Genomic DNA, 24439 nt, shown 5'->3' with positions numbered 1-24439 from the left:
CCTGAAGCGCCGGCATCCCATATCAGCGCCGATTCAAGATCTAGCTGCTCCACTTCTGATCCAGCTCTCTGCTGTGGCCTGGGAAAGCAGTAGAAGATGGCCCAAGTCCTTGGGCCCTTGCACCCATGTGGGAGACCCAGAGGAAGCTCCTGGCTCCTGGCTTCAGATCAGCGCAATTCCAGCTGTTGTGGCCAATTGGGGAGTGAACCAGTGGATGGAGGACCTCTCTCTCTCTCTCTCTGCCTCTCCTCTCTCTGTGTAACTCTGACTTTCAAATAAATAAATAAATCTTTTTTTTTTTTAAAAAGAAACAATCAGTGCACTTGAAGAAAATCCATTAGAAAACACACAGTTGGGGGCAGACATTTTTACAAACTGTTAAGCTACTGATTGGGTGGCCATGTCCCATACCCAAGTCAGGAATCTTTCAATATGACATAGTATGCAATTCTATGTAACTGGACCTGGGAACACTGCATGTAAACAAGAATGGCTATATCGTTTGAACTTGTAAATTCTGTATAGCTATCAAAGGTTAACAAAGTTCAACTACCTTCTCCCCTTCTGATGTCTTCTGCAAAAACAGGGAAATTGTACCTTTGCTGGTACTTCTATACTCAGGTGTGTCATATGGCATAGATCTGATTATCAAAACAGAAATCACTGCGTTGTTTAAGATCATTTAATTTCACAAAAATGGTTGATATGTTTTTCTTTCCTGTTATCTCTGTAGCTCTTAGCCCTCAGGAGACAAGCTAACACACTCAGAACTGTGAAACACAAGAAAAAAGAAGACTGTACTTTCAGTATCTCTGAACCACTCAGTAGAAGCCCTGAGCAGCCCACTCATTATGCAAAAGAAAATTCAACCTCCTCTTTGCTGGTGTTGCTACTCGTACTACGTACATGTACACAATCCTAGTAGCTATAATAGTGTGTACATAAAAGATACTGTCATTTTACTATTAGTATGAGAAATGCCACATATTAAATTTGGGTTTTAAAATGTTTAGTTTTCTACTTACTACTTGCTGAATTCTTTATTTAATGAAGGGTTAAGCTCGTGATTAATAAGTAAATTGAGGGGGCTGGCACTATGGTGCAGTGGCTTAAGGCCCTGGTCTGCAGTGCTGGCATCCCATGTGGGTGCTGGTTCCAGTCTAGGCTGCTCCACTTTGGATCTAGCTCTCTGCTAATGGCCTGGAAAAGCAGCAGAGGATGGCCCAAGTCTTTGGACCCCTGCACCCACGTTGGAGACCTGGAAGAAGCTCCTGGCTTTTGGCTTTGGATCGGCTCAGCTACAGCCATTGCAGCCAATTGGGGAGTGAACCAGTGGATGGAGGACCTCTTTCTCTCTCTCTACCTCTCTATATTCTTTCAAATAAATAAAATAAATCAATAAAAAGTAAATTGAAAAGTATGTCATTGTAAAAAATTCAAAAAAAACTAAGAAAGGAAGGAGGAAGGCGGGTGGGATCAAGGGAGGAAGGGAGGGAGGATAGGGTGGGAAGTATTGTGTTCTTACAACGGCATATATGAAATACATGAAATTTGTTCCCTTCACATAGATAACGAATTTAAATATGTGAAGTTCACAGGTCAGAAAACATTCTATTCCTTGTTCACTGCCCTCCAACCCGTGTTTCAGTATCATAGTTCAGATCACAGCACTGGCAAAAGTTCTAGTTTTGTTTATCCTGGCCTACACCACCATCCATTTATCACCTTGCAGTTTCTGCAGTCTGCAGTTCTAGCATGGCTTCACTGACTCCTTTGCTCAGGATCTCATACGATTAAAATCAAGATTTTGACCAAAATTAATAAAGGTGTGCTTCTCTAAAGGTTCAACAGCAAAAGAACTCATATTTGTTACCATGAGTATTTTTTTAAGAGGCAGGGATGGAGGGAGGGAGGGAGGGAAGGAGGGGGCGTGCTTTTTTCCATCCATTCCCTGGTTTACTTCCCAAATGACCACCACACCTGGGGCTGGGCCAGACTAAAGCCAGGAGCACAGAACACCATCTAGGACTCCTAAAGGGGTGGAAGGGTCCCAATTACTTGGGCCATCATCCTCTGCCTTCCCAAGTACATTAGCAGGAAGCAGCATGGAAAGTGTGGAGTAGCCAGAACTTCAATTGTCACTCCATATAGGCTGTGGGCATCTCACAAGGTAGCTTAACCTGCTGTGCCAAAATGCTTGTCCTTCACTCAGATTGTTGAAAAAGTTCATATTCTTAAACCTGTAGGACCTGGAGCCCTGGCTTCCTACTGGCTATTGGCTGGATATTGCCCTCTTCTTTGAAGGGTTGCTGAAGTTTACAGAGGCCATCTGAATTACAAGCCACATGTACTTTCCCAACGTGACACTTGAGTCATCATTCAGTCAGGAGAGCGTCTACTGGGAGTTGGCCCACTAGAAGGATTCTTAGACAAAACAATGGAGTCACAGACCTGCATCATATTTCCCTTGCTATATTCTATTAGTGAGAAGAAAGTATAGGTTCTTTTCCCTACTCAGGAGATGGGGAACTACGTGCCGGTGTGAACAACAGGAGACAAGGTTGAAACATGGCAGCCTCTGAGTGGATCCTCCATTATAGGGGGTGAATATAGTGGATTCTATGTTATACCTACAACTTGAGGTTGCTTAACCCATCTTGTCCCCACTGCAATGTCACTTTCTCCATGGCATGCCCTTCTGTCCAGACTGGTCACCATGGTCACCACTCACTGCCACTAAAAATCTTTCTGATGGAGTTAGGTTTCAGAGGAAACTGGCTGTAATCAGATATCTGGGGAGGGTGAAAACTCACAGATTCATCAGTTTTCTGAGTCTGTAGCCATCTTAACTCACAAGCTACTTTATAAAAATCTGGGCTGAGGAAAGGCACCTTACAAAGGTAAAAGGCCACTATATCGGGTCATTGTAAACTTCATCTGCAGTAGACAAATATTTATTATTGCACAGCCATCACAGCCCTGGCAAGGGCCATCAGTGGCCACCAATGGCTGAATTAGTGCTAGACTGTAGTCAGTTTAAAAACCCAAAAGGTGAATTGCAACTGTGGTAATCTATTCACATAACACTCAATCCCTTATAACTTCCCACCACCACAAACAACATCTTAGAGGGCCAGATGAATACATACTGCAGGGGACACTCTGCTAGTTCTTGAAATAGTCAAATGTAGCTAGATGGGAGAGGCTCAGAGCTAAACAGAAGATTCATTCTTTAACAAAACAGAAGGTAATAAAAAGGATATAAATCAATTTCCAGCCACCGTAAGAAAATAAGATTAGCTCCATTAGAAAACATCAGCATGACTATTTTTCTTACAATACTTTGCATCACCTCCTATTCCCTTGAACCATCACTGTAGCATTTTCTGTTTCTAGTTTAAGTTTCTGTTTCACATTCATATTTGCCTTTGGCAAGAAGGAGATGGAATTTTTATAGATAATAATTGAGGTTTTAATCAACAGAGATGATGTTCTAGGAAAGAATTAACTGCATCAAGGAGAAAAACACAACTAGATGTATGGAACATCCTGCAAGAGCAGTCACTGTGCAATTTGGATGAAGAGGCTAGGGGTGCTAGTCACCATGGCATGGGATACAGTGAGCCAAACTTCTGGTTCCAAAGATAGAAGGTGACAGTGTGATTTAGAACAGTAGAGTCTTAGTCAAGACAGACTGTACTTGGTTATGCATTTAACTTCAGTTGCTTGCGTGAGGCGGAACGTAGATGTGATATTCAGATCACAAGTGGAAGCTGATGCCACGTATGTGACCATCAGAGTATAGTGTCAATGTTTACAGAGCTTCACAACCACTTACAGAGCTGAATTTTAAAATGCAAGAAAATGATTAAATACTTCAGACTCTATCAAAATGATGATATAGCCGGCGCCGCGGCTCACTAGGCTAATCCTCCGCCTAGCGGCGCCGGCACACCGGGTTCTAGTCCTGGTCGGGGTGCCACATTCTGTCCCACTTGCCCCTCTTCCAGGCCAGCCCTCTGCTGTGGCCAAGGAGTGCAGTGGAGGATGGCCCAAGTGCTTGGGCCCTGCACCCCATGGGAGACCAGGAAAAGCACCTGGCTCCTGGCTCCTGCCATCGGATCAGCGCGGTGCGCCGGCCGCAGCGCGCCGGCCGCGGCGGCCATTGGAGGGTGAACCAATGGCAAAGGAAGACCTTTCTCTCTGTCTCTCTCTCTCTCTCACTGTCCACTCTGCCTGTCAAAAAAAAATAAAAAAAAATAAAAAATAAAATGATGATATAAAATATTATTTACATTCCATTGTTTTATATGGACATTAAAACTGTCTAAAATCATATTGGATACACAGGGCTCTGAATGTACTAAAATCAATAAACTGTACACTCTAAATGGTGAACTGCATGTTTACAATCAAACAGGCAGCAGGTAAGACTGGATCCAGGCAGTAGGCCAAGCGTCCTGCTCAGGATCAGTGTCTTTTTTTCTTTCTCGGGGTGTGAGTCCTTCCCTGTGTTAGCAAATGCACCAACCTGCACTGCATGCCTAGGGGAACACTGCAGCTCAGAACACTGCAGATCTAGAATCTCTGGTAGGCAGCTCCCTTCATGCCCTTTCCTCTCCACCTGCAAATAATACATTGCTATCAAAAACTGCTACTTCCAACTCCCAGGGTTTTTCTGCCACTGAGATGTCAGTGTGAGTGAGATGATCCAGGATCCTGTCTTCCAAATTATGATCAAAGCCTTGGAGCTGCCATACCCTGGAGGCAATATGTTCAATGTGCACTGTGGTTTGCCTGCCCTGTAAGAACAAGGATCCTGGACTTGCCAAGTGCAAAAAGGAAATTGATTTTCCCCTAACCTGCTGCAGCCCAGGTGCTGAAGTGACTCACCCAGTGCAGGGAAGATGCTAGTGGTACAGTGGCTATAACTGAGTCCCACTTCACTGCACTTGGCACAATCTGCTTCCTGCTCTCAGAGAAGCCCCTTCCACATCAGGCAAATTGGAGAACTCAGCAGGTAGAATCCACTGTCCACGCACTCCTCCTGTCTGACTGTGGCCTTCTCTGTAGGCATCCCAGCCATGAGGCTGCTTGGAATGCTGACTTCCACAGGGACGTATGCTGCCACTGCTCCCACTTGCCCTCTGTATCCCAGGAGCTACTGCAACCTGATACAGGAAATCAAGAGTCCTTCACAGAAGGCTGTTCATGAGGGCCAGCATTGTGTCCTTGTACTCAAGACTGGAACCTCTGCAGCTGTCACACAGGAAACAATGATTCCTTGTGGGGTAAACCAATGAGAGAGTACACGAGTCTAGAGGTAAAGACTCCAACTCAGCATCTGATGTGGGGGACTCACCACTGGGTAGCTGGGAGTGCACACTGGACCACAGAGCAAACTGAGAATAGTAAAATCTCTGTCAACATATGTATAAAATAGGGGTCAAGAAGGTGGATCACAAGCAGAGTAGCTGTGACTCAAATTTAGGCACTCCATTAGAATATGCAGGAGTCACAACAGGACGGGTTAACCTGTTGTACCACAATATACACCACATATTTCTTTTTGCTCTTCTGTTACATGTACTCTTTTTTTTAATTTAAGATTTATATATGGGAAAGAGAGTTACAGAGGGGGAGAGGGAGGGTTAGGGAGATTTTCCATATGCTGGTTCACTCCCCAAATAAAGAAATTGTTGGAAAGCAGATACAATTAAATTGGTACTGGGAAGTGTGAAATCAAAGTGACACAACCCAAAGAGGTATATAGGCAGCAACAACAAAAAGGAGAAAGAGGTGCTGCAGCTGGTAGAAGAGGTCAGTGCCAAAACTAGAACCAAGGATTTAGTAACTATTATGGAACTATGGATAGGAATATGCAGATTACAGTGGTCAACAGAGCACTTCAGGCAAGGCATTGAGGGGGTGGCAATCACCAAAACAATTAATAGCTTTACTAAAGGAGGGCTCTGGAGAAAACAGGAGATGCTAAAGAAAATCATATTGCAGTAGGGAACGGAAGATTGATCTTCTAAGATGATTATTTTGTAAAAGACTTTCTAGTGTACAAGGCACAAATGTATCCAACTGTGCATAAGTGTCAATTAGTTTTGTTTTTACTTTGTTGTTTGCTATCTGTTATGACTCAATATGGATTTCTGTTTATACAAATTTTATTTGTGTGATTTCATGTTAAACCTCAAATTCTTCCTTATGTGATTGCTAAAAAAAGAAAATAGGGATCAGAGCAGAAATAAATCAAACTATAGAAAAAAAAAAAAAACAAAATTTAGAGGTCTTCTTAGAAAAAAGCAAAATTGACATAGCCTTAGCCAGACTGAGAGAAGATTCAAATAAATAAAATCAGAAATGAGAATATATTACCTTTTCAACTGATGCCTCAGAAATAAAAATGGTCATAAAGCCATATTATAATTATTTACCAACAAACTGGAAAACTACAGGAAATAAATTCCTACAAACAACCTACCAACATTGGGTCTAAAGAAAAAGTAGCCAGAAGAGACTAATTACAAATAAAGAAAATTAATCAAGCAAAATCCTTCCAACAAAGAGGAGCCCAGAATCAGACTGTTTCACAGATAAATTCTACCAAAGAGGAACTAATAACAAGCCACCTTAAACTTGAATTAGAGGGAGGGTCAGGTGCTGTGGCTTACCAAGTGAAGCCACAGCCTGCAGTTGCCAGCATCCCATATGGGCACCAGTTCAAGTCCAGACTCTCCACTTCTGATCCAGCTCTCTGCTATGGTCTGGGAAAGCAGTACAAGATGGCCCAAGTCATTGGAACCCTGTACCTGTGGGGGAGACCCAGAGGAGGCTCCTGGTTCCTGGATTCGGATCAGTCGATCGGTCTCTCTCTCTGTCTCTCTCTCCATAACTCTGACTTTCAAATAAATTAATAAATCTTTAACAAAAAAAGGTATTAGAAGAAATATTTCCAAACTCATTTTACGAGGCCAGCATTACCCTGACACAAAAGCTAAACAAAGATACTGCAAGAAAACTATAAACCAATGTTACATACAAAAAAGTCCTCAATAAATTACTAGTAAATCTAATGGAACACATCAAGGAGTTTACACACCATGACCAAGGAGGATTTAAATCTAGGATAAAAGACTGGTATGGCATATGCAATAATGATATATATCACACTAAACAAATGAAATGATAAAAATCACATAAAGATTTCATGATAAAAAAATAAACAGGTAAAGATCCTTATTGAGCCGGCGCCGTGGCTCAATAGGCTAATCCTCCACCTTGCGGCGCCGGCACACCGGGTTCTAGTCCCGGTTGGGGCGCCGGATTCTGTCCCGGTCGCCCCTCTTCCAGGCCAGCTCTCTGCTATGGCCAGGGAGTGCAGTGGAGGATGGCCCAGGTGCTTGGGCCCTGCACCCCATGGGAGACCAGGAAAAGCACCTGGCTCCTGGCTCCTGCCAGGATCAGCGCGGTGCGCCGGCTGCAGCGGCGGCCATTGGAGGGTGAACCAACGGCAAAAGGAAGACCTTTCTCTCTCTGTCTCTCTCTCACTGTCCACTCTGCCTGTCAAAAAAAAAAAAAAAAAAAAAACAAACAGGTAAAGAAATTTCTGTCAACATATGTATAAAAAATAGGGGTCAAACTTACCTCAAACGGTAGAGTTAGAAACATACCAGGGGGTTCCAATTCAATCCCATCAAGGTGGCATGTACCAGTCCCATCTCACTAGTCCCAGTGATCAATTTCTGTTCACAATTGATCATAATGATAGGACTAAGAACCAAAGGGATCACATAAACAAGACTAGTGTCTGCAAATACTAGCTGATAGAATAAAAAAGGGAGAGAACGATCCAACATGGGATGCGAGATACACAGCAGACCCATAGAATGGCAGATGTCCTAAACAGCACTCTGGCCTCAGAATCAGCCCTTAAGGCATGCGGATCCGGCTGAAAAGCCCATGAGAGTATTTCAGGCATGGAAAGCCAAGATACTCTGGGGAAAAAAAAACCTAAATGAAAGATCTCCACGAGTGAGATCCCAGTGGAAAGAATGGGTCATCAAAGAAGGAGGTACCTTTCTCTGAAGGGAGGAGAGAACTTCCACTTTGACCATGGCCTTGTCTAAATATGATCAGAGTCAGTGAACTCAGGGGGCTTCCATAGCCTTGGCAGCTCATGACTAGAGCCTAGGGTGATTACTGATGCCATAAACAAGAGTGTCAATTTGTTAAGTCAACAACAGGAGTCACTGTGCACTTACTCCTCATGTAGGATCTCTGTCCTTAATGTGCTGTACATTGAGATTTAATGCTATAACTAGTACTCAAACAGTATTTTTCACTTTATGTTTCTGTGTGGGAGCAAACTGTTGAAATCTTTACTTAATGTATGCTAAACTGATCTTCTGTATTTAAAGAGAATCGAAAATGAATCTTGATGTGAATGGAAGGGGAGAGGGAGAGGGAAAGGGGAGGGTTGCGGGTGGGAGGGACGTTATGGGGGGAAGCCATTGTCATCCATAAGCTGCACTTTGGAAATTTATATTCATTAAATAAAAGTAAAAAAAATTATACCAAAAAAAATAGGGGTCCAGGAAAGAAAAAAACCATGTAAATTAATTAAAATGCAAATGCCTCTGATACAGTGAAAATCATTAGACAGGAGTAGTAGGGAAATGCCTTTAATTAATCATGAAAAACTATGAACATTCTTAAGAACATAGAATTCTTTTAGCCAACACACTGAGGATTTGAATACCTGTCTGAGAAATAATTACTGAGATTTATTAATTTATTTTTTTTCAAAACACATTTGCTCTGGAACCTGTACTACCCATGGAAGAAAGGATGCACAGAGAATAAACAGATTCCGCTTTTACTCTGTTGCCACAGGGGTGATAGAGACTGCTCTCCAAATATAGCCTGCATGAACACTCTCCACTACCACAGCATTGACGACATCATGGATTTGAGGCACGTATCCATCAGGAAGTATCAGAGAATCCAAGGTGAAGAAGATGGCATCATCTATCACCCCGTTTCTTCCATGTACACTAGTAATGCACACCTGTGGAGGTCAACGGTGAAGACGATTATGTGAAAGCATCACACCCAACAGCCTGTTCTGCACCTGCTCCTCCAACTCTCACCTACGGGTCACTTTGACTCTCAACTTGTTTGATACATGGTAAAGCCCTGGGGTGCTTTGTAAGCATGCCCATGCTCAGACTACAAAAAACACAAATGAAATCAGTCTCTGGGAAGGGGGCCAGAGTCTCTGCTGTGAAAGCCTGTGGTTAATATTATTCACAGTGGTCCACAGTCTCTTTATGTTACTGTTGAGAGAGTGAAAGGGACTGAATGAGAAAGAGATGTGGAGGTAAGAACAGACTATCATTTTTCCCTGCTTCCTCTATCACATTCTAAGATCATTATTTCATCTGCACCATCACTCCAACTGAATTTCCTTACACTTTCAGGCTCCACTAGCCACCAAATCATACCTAGATATTACCAGAAAACTCAAATACAACAACTCACTCCATTCTGACGTTCCCAAGTAGTCCATAAGGCACGATTTGTTTACTACTTTTGTTTTTAGAACATTTTGTTAACTAACAAGTAAACTACATACTTCGCATCTTAATTGCATGACTGTCTACATCATTCTCTCACTATTTCCCTTCAGAAGTACAGCCTTTTAAATAAAGAAATAGGCTACTTTTTGGAAACTAAGATATTTTGCCATAGTTTCACAATCCACATAACAGAATCTCGATAGGCAGAAATTAACAATGAAGGAAAGATAAAGAGAAACAAAGGACTAGTGCAGCACTGAAACCACTGACCTCATGCACATGCTTGTGTCTTCGAGGCCTCACTGAAAGGACCTTTCTTCTCTGCGTCTCTTGCTGGACAGAAAACACAACTTCTACATTGTCACCTGGATACGGCTCAAAATCTAAAACAGCCATGGGAAGAAATGAAGTGGAAACTTGTTAAATTTTGCTAATGCTGGATTTTGCAAATGCTCTCAGGTTGTAATACCCTAAAATGTTCCTATTATATCTCAGTTATATTTTAAACATTAAAAAATAACCACCCTATTAATCTTAGTGTCAGAACAGAAGTTTATCGTGCTGTAGACATTGATTCTCCTCTACTGATATTAGCAGTCAGATGAGGAAAGGTGCCAACAACCACACATCAAACATAAATGATCTTTTCTAGAGCAGCACAGGATATATTAAACAACCACCATTCTTCCATGAGAGGCAGTCAAGTACAAAGAGAAGAGTAAATTTTTAAACACACTACAATGGGTTCAGCACTAACTTACTTTGCAATCTCCCTGATGGTGTTCATTCTCTGTGCCTTGGCTTTTCTCTGAAAATTGAGATGCCTAGTAGTAGACAGAGGTTCAAGGGCACTTAACTGATACATTCAGAACTCACACATTACTGCCAGGCACACAATCAGCACCAACTAAATGTTGATCGTTATTAGCAATAACATTAGCAAAAAGACATAATGACACCCAAAATTTGAAAATAATTTCTCAGGTGTCTTGGACAAAGAATGACCTCTATGCATCTTATATTTTATAGTTTTAAATGAATATTTACAGATAGCTTACAATAAGGTAAAAGTTAGTCACAATATGCTAAGCTACCAGGGAAGATTCAGAGCCAACATAATTCTTTTTTTTAAAGATTTATTTATTTTATTTGAAAGTCAGAATTAGAGAGAGAGAGAGAGGTCTTCCATCCATTGGTTCACTCCCCCAATTGGCCGCAACATCTGCAGCTGCACTGATCCGAAGCCAGGAGCTAGGAGGTTCCTCTGGGTCTCCCACGTGGGTGCAGGTGCCCAAGCACTTGGGCCATCTTCTGATGCTTTCCCAGGCCATGGCAGAGAGCTGGATCAGAAGTGGAGCAGCTGGGTCTCGAACTGGCGCCCATATGGGATGCTGGTGCTTCAGGCCAGGGCATTTACCCGCTGTGCCACAGTGCCGGCCCAACATCATTCTTAAACACTGCTCTTGGAAGTGTAAATCAGTACACAACCACTTCAGGTAGCTAGCAATATCTACTAAAGCTCAACAGTTCTGTACACCACGACCCAGCATTTCCTCATCTTTTCATAGTCCTTTCCTTGTCCCTCCTTAGTTGCATTACAAATAACTTTAGAATGACCCAGAACATGCACCAGATATCTTGCCTCTTGCTCTTTTATTCTTATATATCTATTCATTTTATGCTACATTATATGATAGCTACAGGCTGAAAGCTCTAACATGTATACACCTGCAACTCCAATTAACCTGAGGTTCATAGATCCAAATGATTTCCCAGATTATTATTTCCAAAACTGAGCTTATGGCATTCTTCCCATGCACCCAAGTTTGCCCTTCAGTCTTCCCTAATCTTAAATATGGAAAATATCCCCTGCTCAAAAATCTTTAAACCCTCAAATCTTCTGTCATGCCAAATGTTCACTCCTTCAGTCAATATGTTTACTTCTACCTCCAAAGTATTTTCAAAATCGAACCAAACTATACAGCTTTCACTTATACTAATCTTGCCCAAGTCTCCATTGTCACTCATCAGAACTACTGTGTTATATTCTTGTCTTCCTGAAGGCAGCATTGCACTACATAGCCTATTCTCATGCCACAGATAGACTGAACATCTTTTTCATTTCATAATTGCTTTGTGTGTTTTTATTATATATATATACTTTTTAAAATTTATTAATTTATTTTGAAAGTCAGAGTTACACAGAGGGAAGGAGAGGCAGAGAGAGAGGGAGAGGTCTTCCATCCGTTGGTTCACTCCCAAATTGGCTGCACTGTTTGGAGCTGCGCTGATCTGAAGCCAGGAGCCAGGATCTTCTTCCTGGTCTCCCACGCAGGTGCAGGAGCCCAAGGACTTGGGCCATTTTTCCACTGTTTTCCCAGGCCATAGCAGAGAGCTGGATTGGAAGTGGAGCAGCCAGGACTCGAACCGGTGCCCATGTGGGATGTCGGCACTGCAGTTGGTGGCTTTACCTGCTATGCCACAGCGCTGGACCTTACATATGCTTTAAGTTGCAGAAAGTCATCATTTTTTCTCCAAATAGTTTAACACAATCTCTTGTAAATGAGAAAATTTCATGGTGGGTGGAGGACCTGGTTGTTAAGATGCTCAATAGGAAACCCATATTTATTTCAGCTTCAAAACCTGGCTGTGCTCCCAATTCTAGATTCCTATTAATGCACATCCTGGGAGATAGAGGTGATGATCAAGTACTTGAGTCCTTGACACCATGTAGGAGACTTGGATTCAGTTCTGGGCTCCTGGCTTTGGTCTCTACTACACCTGGCCATTGTGGGCTTTTGGGAAGAGGAACAGTGGCTGGAGGCTGTGTCTGTTTGTTGGTCCCTCTCTATCATGTGCCTCTCTGCCTCTCAAAAAAGACAACAATCAAAAAGGAAATTAGTTAGTACCCAATTAGAAGTCACATTCCTCCAGTTGTTTCCAAATTATATTTTATGGTTGCTTTGTGTAAACTAAGATCCAATCTTAATCTATGCGTTGTTTTTGGTCATTATGTTTTATGTCTCTGAAGCCTCTCTGAATCTAGAATATCTCTTCCATCTTTCTTTTCATGTCATTATCCAGCTGTAGAGACTAAGCCAAGTGCCTTGCAGAAAGTCCCAAATTCTTTTTTTAAAGATTTTATTTATTGTATTTGAGAGGTAGAGTTACAGACAGTGAGAGGGAGAGACAGAGACAAAGGTCTTCCTTCTGTTGGTTCACTCCCCAAATGGCTGCAACAGCTGGAGCTGTGCTAATCTGAAGCCAGGGGCCAGGTGCTTCTTCCTGGTCTCCTGCAGGTGCAGGGGCCCAAGCACTTGGGCCATCTCCTACTGCTTTCCCAGGCCACAGCAGAGAGTGAGATTGGAAGAAGAGCAGCCGGGACTAGAACCGGCGCCGCAGACGGAGGATTAACCTAGTGCGCTATGGCTCTGGCCCCTGAAAGTCCCAAATTCTAATTTGCCTAATTGTTTCCTTCTGTTGTTAATTTATTCTACCAAACACTGAATTTCCTATAAACAAGGAGAGCTAAATACTTGATTGGATGCAGGTTACCCACTTTAGGTGAAAATACATCCTAGACAATGCTGTTTGTTTCACATTGCTTCACATAGGGATACACAAATTGTCTCAGTCCATTCATAATAGTGATGCTGGTATTTACACTGGGTTTAGATGAGGTAAGCCTGACACCTTCATTGTAATGGTTGGTTTTTCTTCTTGTGATTCACAAGTAACCTGTGGGGTAACACTTTGCAAATATTCAGTTCCCCATGAAGATTTCATAAAATGGTTTTAGCAACCTTTGGCAATTCTTGCTGAACTCTTCTTTTAAATTAAAGGTAATGGAATGGTATTTTCTAATTATTTCTTCTATGTGCATTAGCTGGAGTTATTTGATAAGAAAAAGCTTTCCTTTTGGTTGAAATCTTAAGTGCAGTTCCTACTTCAAAGACAGTATGAGAATTCATTTCCCTTTAACCCTTAAAACTTAATGTCTACTTGACAGAATCTAGATAATTAAATATCCCCACTCTCTTCCTCCTAAATCCAAGAAACCTGGGCCCTCTTCATTTGTCTTATACATTATTTTTAGCGTTTTAGCACCGTATTCTTTTTCCTCCACCCAAATTACACTTCATTATCACTGATTTGTGGAGGCAATCTCTGTGTTAACGATTACCAGCCTACTGTCTGCCTATTTAATCCCCTTCCCCAATTTTCTTCTGTCTTCTGTGATCATTTGCCAACTCAGAAATAGCTTTTACTGTGTGTTCATTGAGAGTCTTTCGGTGGTTAACAGTCTTAGTCTTTGTTTTTCTGAGAAGGAAAAGTGTTTCACTGAATATATGATTCTAGGTTGACCACTGTTTTAAAACATCCTCTTGCTGCATTCAGGGCCCATGCTGTTCTTGAGTCCACTGCTCAGATCTCAGAATGTCTCTGCTGCCATCCATGCTGTTTTGTTTTGTTAATGTTGCTATGATTCTTCTATTTTGCTGAAGAGTACACTCCAATGGGTTCATTTGTTTTTAAAAATCCACCTTCTTTATTTAACTTTCCTTGTTTTTTGGTGCATTATCTATTTCCACATCTGTAAAGTTTTGTGGGGTACAGTGTGATACTTCGTTATATGCATATAATATGTAAAGATTAAATCAGGCTAATCAGAATTTCCATTTCCTTTTTTTAAAGGCTTATTTATTATCTGGAGGTCAGAGATACACAGAGGGAGAAGGAAAGGCAGAGACAGAGAATCCTTCCATCCACTGGTTCACGCTCCAATTGGCTGCAACGGCCGGAGCTGCGCCAATTCGAAGCCAGGAGCCAGAAACTTCTTCCGGGTTTCCCACATGGGTGCAGGGGCCCAAGGCCTTGGGCCATCTTCTACTGCTTTCCCAGGCCATAGCAGAGAGCTGGATTGGAAGTGGAATAGCTGGGACACAAAGCAGCACCCACATGGGATGCCAGCACTGCAGGTGGTGGCTTTAAGTGCTATGTATGCCATAGTGCCAGCCCCTCCATTTCCTTAATACTTATGAATTATATAGTTAATAATTTACTCCATTGCATGTTGAATTATTTTTATCTTAATCTATTTTAACCTTAAATTAGTTTTTTTAAACTTTTATTTAATGAATATAAATTTCCAAAGTACAGCTTATGGATGACAATGGCTTCCACCCCCATAACGTCCCTCCCACCCGCAACCCTCCCCTTTCCCTCTCCCTCTCCCCTTCCATTCTCATCAAGATTCATTTTCAATTATCTTTATATACAGAAGATCAGTTTAGCATATATTAAGTAAAGATTTCAACAGTTTGCACCCACACAAACATAAAGTGAAAAATACTGTTTGAGTACTAGTTATAGCATTAAATCTCAATGTACAGCACATTAAGAACAGAGATCCTACATGAGGAGTAAGTGCACAGTGACTCCTGTTGTTGACTTAACAAATTGACACTCTTGTTTATGGCCTCAGTAATCTCCCTAGGCTCTAGCCATGAGTTGCCAAGGCTATGGAAGCCCCCTGAGTTCAGCGACTCTGTTCGTATTTAGAAAAGGTCGTAGTCAAAGTGGAAGTTCTCTCCTCCCTTCAGAGAAAGGTACCTCCTTCTTTGATGACCTATTTTTTCCACTGGGATCTCACTTGCGGAGATTTTTCATTTAGGTGTTTGTTTGTTTGTTTGTTTGCCACAGTGTCTTGGCTTTCCATGCCTGAAATACTCTCATGGGCTTTTCAGCCGGATCCGCATGCCTTAAGGGCTGATTCTGAGGCCAGAGTGCTGTTTAGGACATCTGCCATTCTATGGGTCTGCTGTGTATCTCGCATCCCATGTTGGATCGTTCTCTCCCTTTTTTATTCTATCAGCTAGTATTTGCAGACACTAGTCTTGTTTATGTGATCTCTTTGGCTCTTAGTCCTATCATTATGATCAATTGTGAACAGAAATTGATCACTGGGACTAGTGAGATGGGACTGGTACATGCCACCTTGATGGGATTGAATTGGAATCCCCTGGTATGTTTCTAACTCTACTGTTTGAGGTAAGTCAGCTTGAGTATATCCCGAATTGCACATCTCTTGAATCAGTGTGATTTGTAGATACAATTCTACAAACACAATAATATTCCCTTCCACCCATCCTCCCTCCCTCCCTCCCCCTCCTTTCTTCTGTTTTTTTGTTTTGTTTTGTTTTGGAGAAAGTATATTTTAAATTTATATTACAGGAAAAAAGGCTTAATACTTCATCAAATAAGAAGTTTAACAAGTAAAAACCAAAAGACTTTAGTGTGAATATATACCAATGGCTTTAAACAATAATTGAACGGAAAATGATCATTTCACCCATATACAGTAAATTTTGAAGTAATCACAGGTCATCAAAACTACATTAGTATAACATTCTTAGCCATTGGTTTGACACAGCTTTACAAAACTATATTTGCAGCAATACTGACATACACAGACATTTCTTTTTTTTTCTTTTTAAAAAAAATTTTAGTTCCCACATTAAGGGAGAACATGCAGTATTTGTCTTTCTGTGTCTGGCTTATTTCAATAAACACAAACGTGAGCAGCATCTTTATTTTTAATATTTATTGGGATATTTTAATTTATACACTGTCATATGGGCCAGTTTCTTATGTTTGACAGCAAATTTTTAATGGTTTACTTATTTATTCGAAAGGCAGCGTTACAGAGAGAGAGAGAGAGAGAGAGAGAGAAAGAGATCTTCCATCTGTTAGTTCATTCCACAAATGGCGGGAACCAGGAACCTCTGCTGGGTCTCCCACATGGGAACAGGGGCCTAAGTCCTTGGGCCATCTATCACTGCTCTCCCAGGGTCATTAGCATGAAGCTGAATCAGAAATGGAGCAGCAGGAACTTGCACTGGCACCCATATGTGATACCGGCACCACAGGCAGCAGCTTTACCCACTTAACCACAGCACCAGCCCAAGAGGGAGCATCTTAAAACACAATTCAACTCATATGTTGGTGCTGAATTAAAGTTGCCCTAAATGAACTTCTGTATTTCAGTGAAAAAGTGTCTCCCAAAGCCTCCTCTATACATAGTGAACTGCAATCTAGCCAGATGTACAAGGAACTTGTAATCTACCAAAATCTATACTCAAGTAGACAAGCAACTGAGGCACAGCCAATGCTAAGATGAAGGCTGCCAAATAAAGCAAAATCAGAACACATCAACCAGGAAATATCTACTTTATACTTTATTTTCTGGTTATAAAGGCAGCTCATAACATAGCATCAGGGCATAGAGGTGAATTTCAAATAATTTTGGTTGTGAATGCTCCCATTCTGGGCCATTTTTCTGTTTGAATAACCTTTGGTTAATTTAACTAGTCTCAAAGAACTTTCAACACCAATACTGTTTAAATTCACCCAAAAGCTAATTCCTTACAATAACTTTTTGAAGCCTTTTCAGTAAAGCCTTCCTGCATATTCTATCTGAAATTTTAATCCATGAGTCCTTAGACTGACTTTTTTTCTTAAACTATGAATCCTAGTCCTCAGAATACTACCAATGACAATCAAAACTACAGGTTCACAAAAAAACTTATACTCAAATGTTCTTCAGCAGATTAATTCGTATTAGACAATTGCTGCTACCAGCCAACAGGACCTTCACTGGGAGCATGGAGAAAACATGATATATTCTATATATTGGACAACCACACGTACAACCACATATACAAGTCCAAAAATAGGGTTTTCAGGAGGAAAAAAGTCAAATTAAAGATTACGTATGTCTGCCTACATTACATAACATTCTCAAATAGGCAAATTAAATGTGTAGTGGAAAAAAAAAAAACAGAACACTGTTTGCTGGGGGGATGCAGCCAAGCATTTATTAGGTGGAGGTATGAAAGACGTGATTAGTTTACACACAGCAGTGAAAAACCAAAGACACCTATTAAAAATTCTAAACAAATGGTCTACCTGAGATGCTAATACATACCTTGGAGTAAGCAGGAATAAACTACACTATATTTTTAAGTATATGGAAAAATAAAGAATAACACTAATGGGTAGGGGGCCAGCGTTGCGGCATAGTGGGAAAAGACACCACCTGCAGTGCCGACATCCCATATGGGCACTGGTTCATATCCCAGCTGCTGCTCTTCCAATCTGGCTCTCTGGTACGGCCTGGGAAAGCAGTAGATGATGGCCCAAGTTTTGGGCCCCTGCACTCACATGGGAGACCCAGAAGAAGCTCCTGGCTCCTGGCTTTGGATTGGCCCCGCTCCTACCATTGCATCCATCTGGGGAGTGAACCAGTGGATATATGATCTCTCTCTCTCTCTCTCTCTCTCTCTCTCTCTCTCTCTCTCTCTCTCCCCTCTACCTCTCTGTAACTCTGCCTTTCAAATAAAGAAAGAAATCTTTTTAAAAAAAACACTAGTGGATGGATAAAGCAATGAATCTATGGATGGATATGTGACACAACAAATGCAATGAAATGTGAAAGGTATAGTCAGATGATGGTTATGTTGTTGTTCATTGTAAAATTATTTCAAATTTTCCATATACATGAAAACTTTCTTTGTAAAATGAAAAAATTTGTTAGGATGTAACTTCCACATCATAATTCCTGTTGCAGTTCACAGAATTCTACTTAATACTTTTGGCTGAATACTGTAATCAATACACAATTCTTCTTAAGTGCTGAAATTTAACTGAAAAGTGATCACTGTTAAATATAAGAGTGGGAATAAGAGAGGGAAGAGATGTGCAATTCGGGACATGCTCAAGCTGACTTACCTCAAACAGTAGAGTTAGAAACATACCAGGGGGTTCCAATTCAATCCCATCAAGGTGGCATGTACCAGTCCCATCTCACTAGTCCCAGTGATCAATTTCTGTTCACAATTGATCATAATGATAGGACTAAGAACCAAAGAGATCACATAAACAAGACTAGTGTCTGCAAATACTAGCTGATAGAATAAAAAAGGGAGAGAACGATCCAACATGGGATGCGAGATACACAGCAGACCCATAGAATGGCAGATGTCCTAAACAGCACTCTGGCCTCAGAATCAGCCCTTAAGGCATGCGGATCCGGCTGAAAAGCCCATGAGAGTATTTCAGGCATGGAAAGCCAAGATACTCTGGGGAAAAAAAAAACCTAAATGAAAGATCTCCACGAGTGAGATCCCAGTGGAAAGAATGGGTCATCAAAGAAGGAGGTACCTTTCTCTGAAGGGAGGAGAGAACTTCCACTTTGACCATGGCCTTGTCTAAATATGATCAGAGTCAGTGAACTCAGGGGGCTTCCATAGCCTTGGCAGCTCATGACTAGAGCCTAGGGTGATTACTGAGGCCATAAACAAGAGTGTCAATTTGTTAAGTCAACAACAGGAGTCACTGTGCACTTACTCCTCATGTAGGATCTCTGTCCTTAATGTGCTGTACATTGAGATTTAATGCTATAACTAGTACTCAAACAGTATTTTTCACTTTATGTTTCTGTGTGGGAGCAAACTGTTGAAATCTTTACTTAATGTATGCTAAACTGATCTTCTGTATATAAAGAGAATCGAAAATGAATCTTGATGTGAATGGAAGGGGAGAGGGAGAGGTAAAGGGGATTGTTGCGGGTGGGAGGGACGTTATGGGGTGGAAGCCATTGTCATCCATAAGCTGCACTTTGGAAATTTATATTCATTAAATAAAAGTTAAAAAAAAAGAAAAAAAATCTGAATGAAATAGAATCAGCACTATTCCATCTATCTTCCATGTTGTTCAAGAAACAAAGAAACTAACGCCCCCTTCCCATGACTACACAGATAGTGGCTGATGAATAAGCAACTGTGCTTGGACAAAGAACAGCTGTATCCACAGGTCTCAGATGGTGTTGGGAGAGATATTAGGTATTAATGGCCCAGCCAACCACTTTGTAAACCAGTTGTCACTTCCATGGGCTATGGCACAGCCTCAAAAAGGTAAGATTATGCTGAGCCATCAGGCCAACAGGATCACTGGAAAATTTGTGATACTGTATAATAGGTTTTCATGAAGGATTTGTGCAAAGTAACACCTCAACAAAAGGCAAAATGCTAAGCCAGGCTGCCCTGTCATAAATGGTAGACATTCATACTGATGCTCTTGCTCTGCTCTTCTCTTGCCCATGATATGGTGTAAATCGATAAATTCATATATATTTGATCATTTAGTAACTTTTTTTCATTGCAATAAACCTGTTTTGCAGCAATCAGTATATACTGAGGGAAGATAAGTAATGAATTGGTTTTGGTTTTTGAAGAACATTGATGTTCTTGACTTGTGCAATACCTCTGTGTAATGGAATGAATGTTTGTATCCTCCCCTAAAATATTATGTTAAATACCTGAGAACGCAGTGTTTTTTTTTTTTTTTTTTTTGGAGAAGAGGCCTCTAAGGAAGTGACTCAGGTTAAATGTGATCATAGGTGGGGCCTTCATGCAAAGGGACTAGTGTGCTTAAGGAGGAGACACTAGAGAGATTTCACTCTCACTCTCACTCTCTCGTGCCTGCGCTCTTGCTCCCGCTCTTGGCTCTCCCTCCCTCCCTCCCACCCTTACCCCCTTCTCCACCCTACATACTAAGGAAAGTCTTATGAGGACACAGTAATAAAGTGACTGTCGGCAAACAGGGACGAAAACCATAATCAGAAACTGAATAACGGGAAGTTTGATCTTGGAATTCTAGCCTTCAGAACATGGAGAAAATGCATGTCCATTGTTTAAGCCGTGTCTGTGGTATTTTATTGCAATCTAAGCAGTTTAAGACAACATGTACTGGCCACACAGAGGGCCACTCTGGTATCACTGAAGCACAAGAAGACTACAGGAACCAAATTAAAGTAAAATTAAATATAAATATCAAATAAAACCATTCATTTTATACTTTCATACATATTGGAAGAAAACACACAGACCTCAAGTTCATTTGAGAAGCTATAGCAAGTATTTCTATATATAGTTCCATAATGTGTAACTTTTCTGTTGTGTGCTCTATTTTCAAAATTTTTTATTTCAAGTTTTCTTAAGTACACTGGAAAAGTGAAGCAACTACTACTAATATGTTAGCCATTAGAAAAAAAAACTTCACACACAGATAAATGATGTCAAAGGATTTAAAAACAAAAAAGGATTAAGTAAATTTCTATATTTCTGTCCAAGTCATGGAATTGAAGCTGAAAAGAAAAAAAAAAAAAAAAACTGGGCCTTGATGTCCAAAACTTCTCTGAAGTTCACAGCTAGACCTCAATACTATAAATAGCTGCTCTGACACCCAGAGTGAGGTCATTTTGTTTTCCTGTTGGACATAAACCATCTCACAGAATACAACCCCAGAAAAAATTATTCTAACTTTTGAGTAACAATTGACTAAACATAATTTGCCTAAGCACAGACAAAACCATGGCCAGTGTGACACGCACTAAATAACCAACCATAGAATTGCCTCCACTTTCTGACAGCATTGAATTGAGAGCTAACCTCTGATTCTGCAGTCCTTACTGCAATCTTCTCAATTCAGTCTCAAGTCCTACACTAACTTATTTCGCACAACTTGTTAAGGAGACCCGGCACTGTGTCACTGTAGTGCGCGTTCTCCCTCACAGAACACGTAATAACCCTAAGTTTATATGGGACTGAGAAGCCTTCACAAAAGTTGGGAAACTTTTTTTTTCTGGTAGAGGTCACATAACTGACATTGTGTGAATGATACTGTAAATTCAGTTTAAAAGTCCAACACTTGAGATAAAACTTTTTTGCAGTGCCAATACAAAAACTATTGTCGAACAATGCTTTTGAGTAAATATGAGGTTTTTAGAAATTAAGAAATTAATGGAGCACAAATCTGCTAGAAATTGATTGTGGTGCAAATACTATCCATAACAACATATAAATCTTCTATGATATTGCACCAACTGAAACTGAAGCTATAGTAATGCAACTGTACAAGGGGTGTGTGTGTGTGTGTGTGTGGGTGTGTGGGTGTGTCTATGTTTCTGTGTGTGTCTTTATTCAAAGTAAGTAAGTACAAAACTTCTGGGAGAAAACTCAATACTGAACATGAAGATAATTGTCTTGGCATGGTCACAACAGTTTCCTATTTTTGCTGCCCCAGTCATCAGATTTTAGGCATGCTTGAGCCTTTGAAGGTCTACTGTATAAATCAGCCCAATGTCTGAAGCCAAGAGTGAATTTTGGGGAACTAAGTCATTTACATTTTTGTCACAGCTGGTAATCAGTAAAGTCAGCCGGAAATCCCTCATCAAATACTTCAATAAACAAAGCATCAAAATTTGTTTTGAAACTTCCAGCACATTACAAATGCCAATATGAAATTTGCAAAGTTTAACATGTTGAAATTTTTCTCTTAAAACTGAAAGAAGTGAACAAAATGAAACCTCAGAGCTCATGATGGTATTAAAATTCAAATCTGAATGGTTGTACCTGGGAAAATCTCAACATGTGCCGAGAATCTTTTAATATAATACATTTTGTTGGAGAACTTGATATACTTTAACAGAATGAAAAGAAACGAAGGTGACTTGGGAATTTGATCCTAGATCTCAGTATGATGAAACACTCAAAAGGTTGATTAAAGTGAAATTAAGGTATATTAATTATATTTTTTAAAAAATTAATCATTTTAAAAATATTACTTATTTCTTTAAGATGGAGAGAAGAAAGAGAGAGACAGAGAGAGCAAGAATTCCCACCTGCTACTTCATGCCCCAAATGTCCACCAGACTTGGGGATCGTCCAGGGCCAAGACAGAAATATGAAACTCCATCCAGGACTCCTATGTGTAAGCAGGAACCCATTTACTGGAGCCATCACTGACAGTGTTCCAGAGTGCACATTAGCAGGAAGCTGCAGACAGGAGCCAGAGTTGGGTATAGAACCCAGGCACTCTGAAATGGGATGTGTGCTTCTGAACTAATAGGACAAATATTCACCCCGATAATTTTGTTTTTGAAAAAATGGGGGGGGGGGGCGGTGGCGGCCCTGTTGTGCAGAGGGTAAAGCTGCCGCCTGCAGTGCCAGCATCCCATATGGGTGCCGATTCAAGTCCTGGCTGCTCCACTTCCAATCCAGTTCTTTTCTATTGCCTGGCAAAGCAGCAGAGGATGGCTCAAGAACTTGGGCCCCTGCACCCATGTGGGAAGACCCAGAGGAAGCTCCTGGCTCCTGGCTTCAGATCGGTGCAGCTCCGGCCATTGCAGTCATCTGGGGAGTGAACCAGTGAATGGAAGACCTCCCTCCCTCTCTCTCTCCTCTCTCTCTCTCTCTCTCTCCCTCTCCTTCTCTAACTCTTTCAAGTAAATAAATAAATATTTTTTAAAAAAATGGGGAATGATACTATTTTAGAGGTCCAATCATGAAACCAATAGGTCAGCAGCTAGCGCTGTGGTGTAGTGGGTAAAGCAGACACCTGCAGTGCCAGGATCTCATATGGGTGCCAGTTCGAGTCCGGACTGCTCCACTTCTTATTTTTTAAGATTTATTTTTTTGAAAGTCAGAGTTACATACAGAGAGGAGAGGCAGAGAGAGGTCTTCCATCCACTGGTTCACTCCCCAGATGGCTGCAACAGACGGAGCTGCACCTATCTGAAGCCAGGAGCCAGGAACCAGGAGCTTCTTCTGGTTCTCCTATGCAAGTGCAGGGGCCCAAGGGTTTGGGCCATCTTCTACTGCTTTCCCAGGCCATAGCAGAGAGCTGGATCAGAAGTGGAGCAGCCAGGACACAAACCAGCACCCATATGGGATGCCAACACTGCAGGAGGCAGCTTTACCCACTACTCCACAGCGCCAGTCCCCGGCTCCACTTCTGATCTAGCTTTCTGCTATGGCCTGGGAAAGCAGTAGAAGATGGCCCAAGTCCTTGGGATCCTGCACCCGTGTGGGAGACCCAGAAGAAGCTCCTGGCTCCTGACTTTGGACTGGCTCAGTTCTGGCTGTTGCAGCCACTTGGGGAGTGAACCAGCAGATGGAATATCTCTGCCTCTGCCCCTATGTCACCTTTCCTTTCAAATAAATAGTAAAACAAATCTTAAAAAAAAATAGGTCAGCCAGTGTACAAATACTTCAAAATCATATTTAATTCTTATCAACTGTTAACATCCTCCTTTTTTTAAAAAAAAGTCTCAGGTTGGAGAAAAGGAATAAGTTTCAATAAGTTCATTTAAAAAGGAACTGAATGATAATGCCCATTTTTCACAAAGTTTTTGAAGTCCCATCATAGTGGATGTGGATGTCTCAGGTATAGCTTGGGCTGTAGTTTAGTTTATGCAACAAAAGCCATGGCTATGGGACAAAGAATAAAGACATTATCAACAGCCTGGCAATGAGAGCTAAATAAACAATGATCCCAACATCTCCCTACTCATTCCATTATCCTGCTCGTGTATCCCATGGGCCAAGCCCAACCACAAAAGTGCTAGCAGTTGAAAAATATGGTCCTTCTCTGACTTCACCAGTCACTAAGCAGGCATATTGAAACAGGGGAGGCAATCCTGGACTGAGTAACATATTTGATTGCTGGGCAATTCATCCAGGGGCAAGTCCAAGAAGGGATCTGACTTCCTGGAACTTCCTTTAAACCTCTCTAGTATATATGCAAGTCACATTACTCTGAAAAATAAGTACCTTATTTGTGACACCAGGATAATATTTCAGGACTTAATATACCATTTAGACTTTATAATCGTGTTCAAGCATTTCCCATCACAAAAATTATTGTCCTAGGAAGGCCACCTTTGGTGGTGACTGGCAGAGTTACTGGTACCTAGAAATTATCTGTTGAATTCTGCACTCACAGGGACC

General features: G+C 41.2%; 1 protein-coding gene across 1 annotated transcript in view; it reads right to left on the bottom strand.

The window, feature by feature from the left end:
* Nucleotides 1-8695: 8695 nt before the first annotated feature.
* The window catches only part of LOC127487540 (cancer/testis antigen 55), a 29302-nt gene continuing 13558 nt past the window's right edge, over nt 8696-24439 (bottom strand). The window contains exons 4-5 of the mRNA XM_051833405.2: nt 9861-9973; nt 8696-9079 (exon numbers count right to left, since the gene is read on the bottom strand). Of these exons, the coding sequence (XP_051689365.1) occupies nt 8888-9079; nt 9861-9973 (305 nt within the window). The 3' untranslated portion in view covers nt 8696-8887. The remainder of the gene's footprint in view (nt 9080-9860; nt 9974-24439) is intronic.

The sequence above is a fragment of the Oryctolagus cuniculus genome, chromosome X (assembly GCF_964237555.1).
Source record: "Oryctolagus cuniculus chromosome X, mOryCun1.1, whole genome shotgun sequence".
Lineage (NCBI taxonomy): Eukaryota > Metazoa > Chordata > Mammalia > Lagomorpha > Leporidae > Oryctolagus > Oryctolagus cuniculus.
This window is presented reverse-complemented; position numbering and strand designations above follow the sequence as displayed.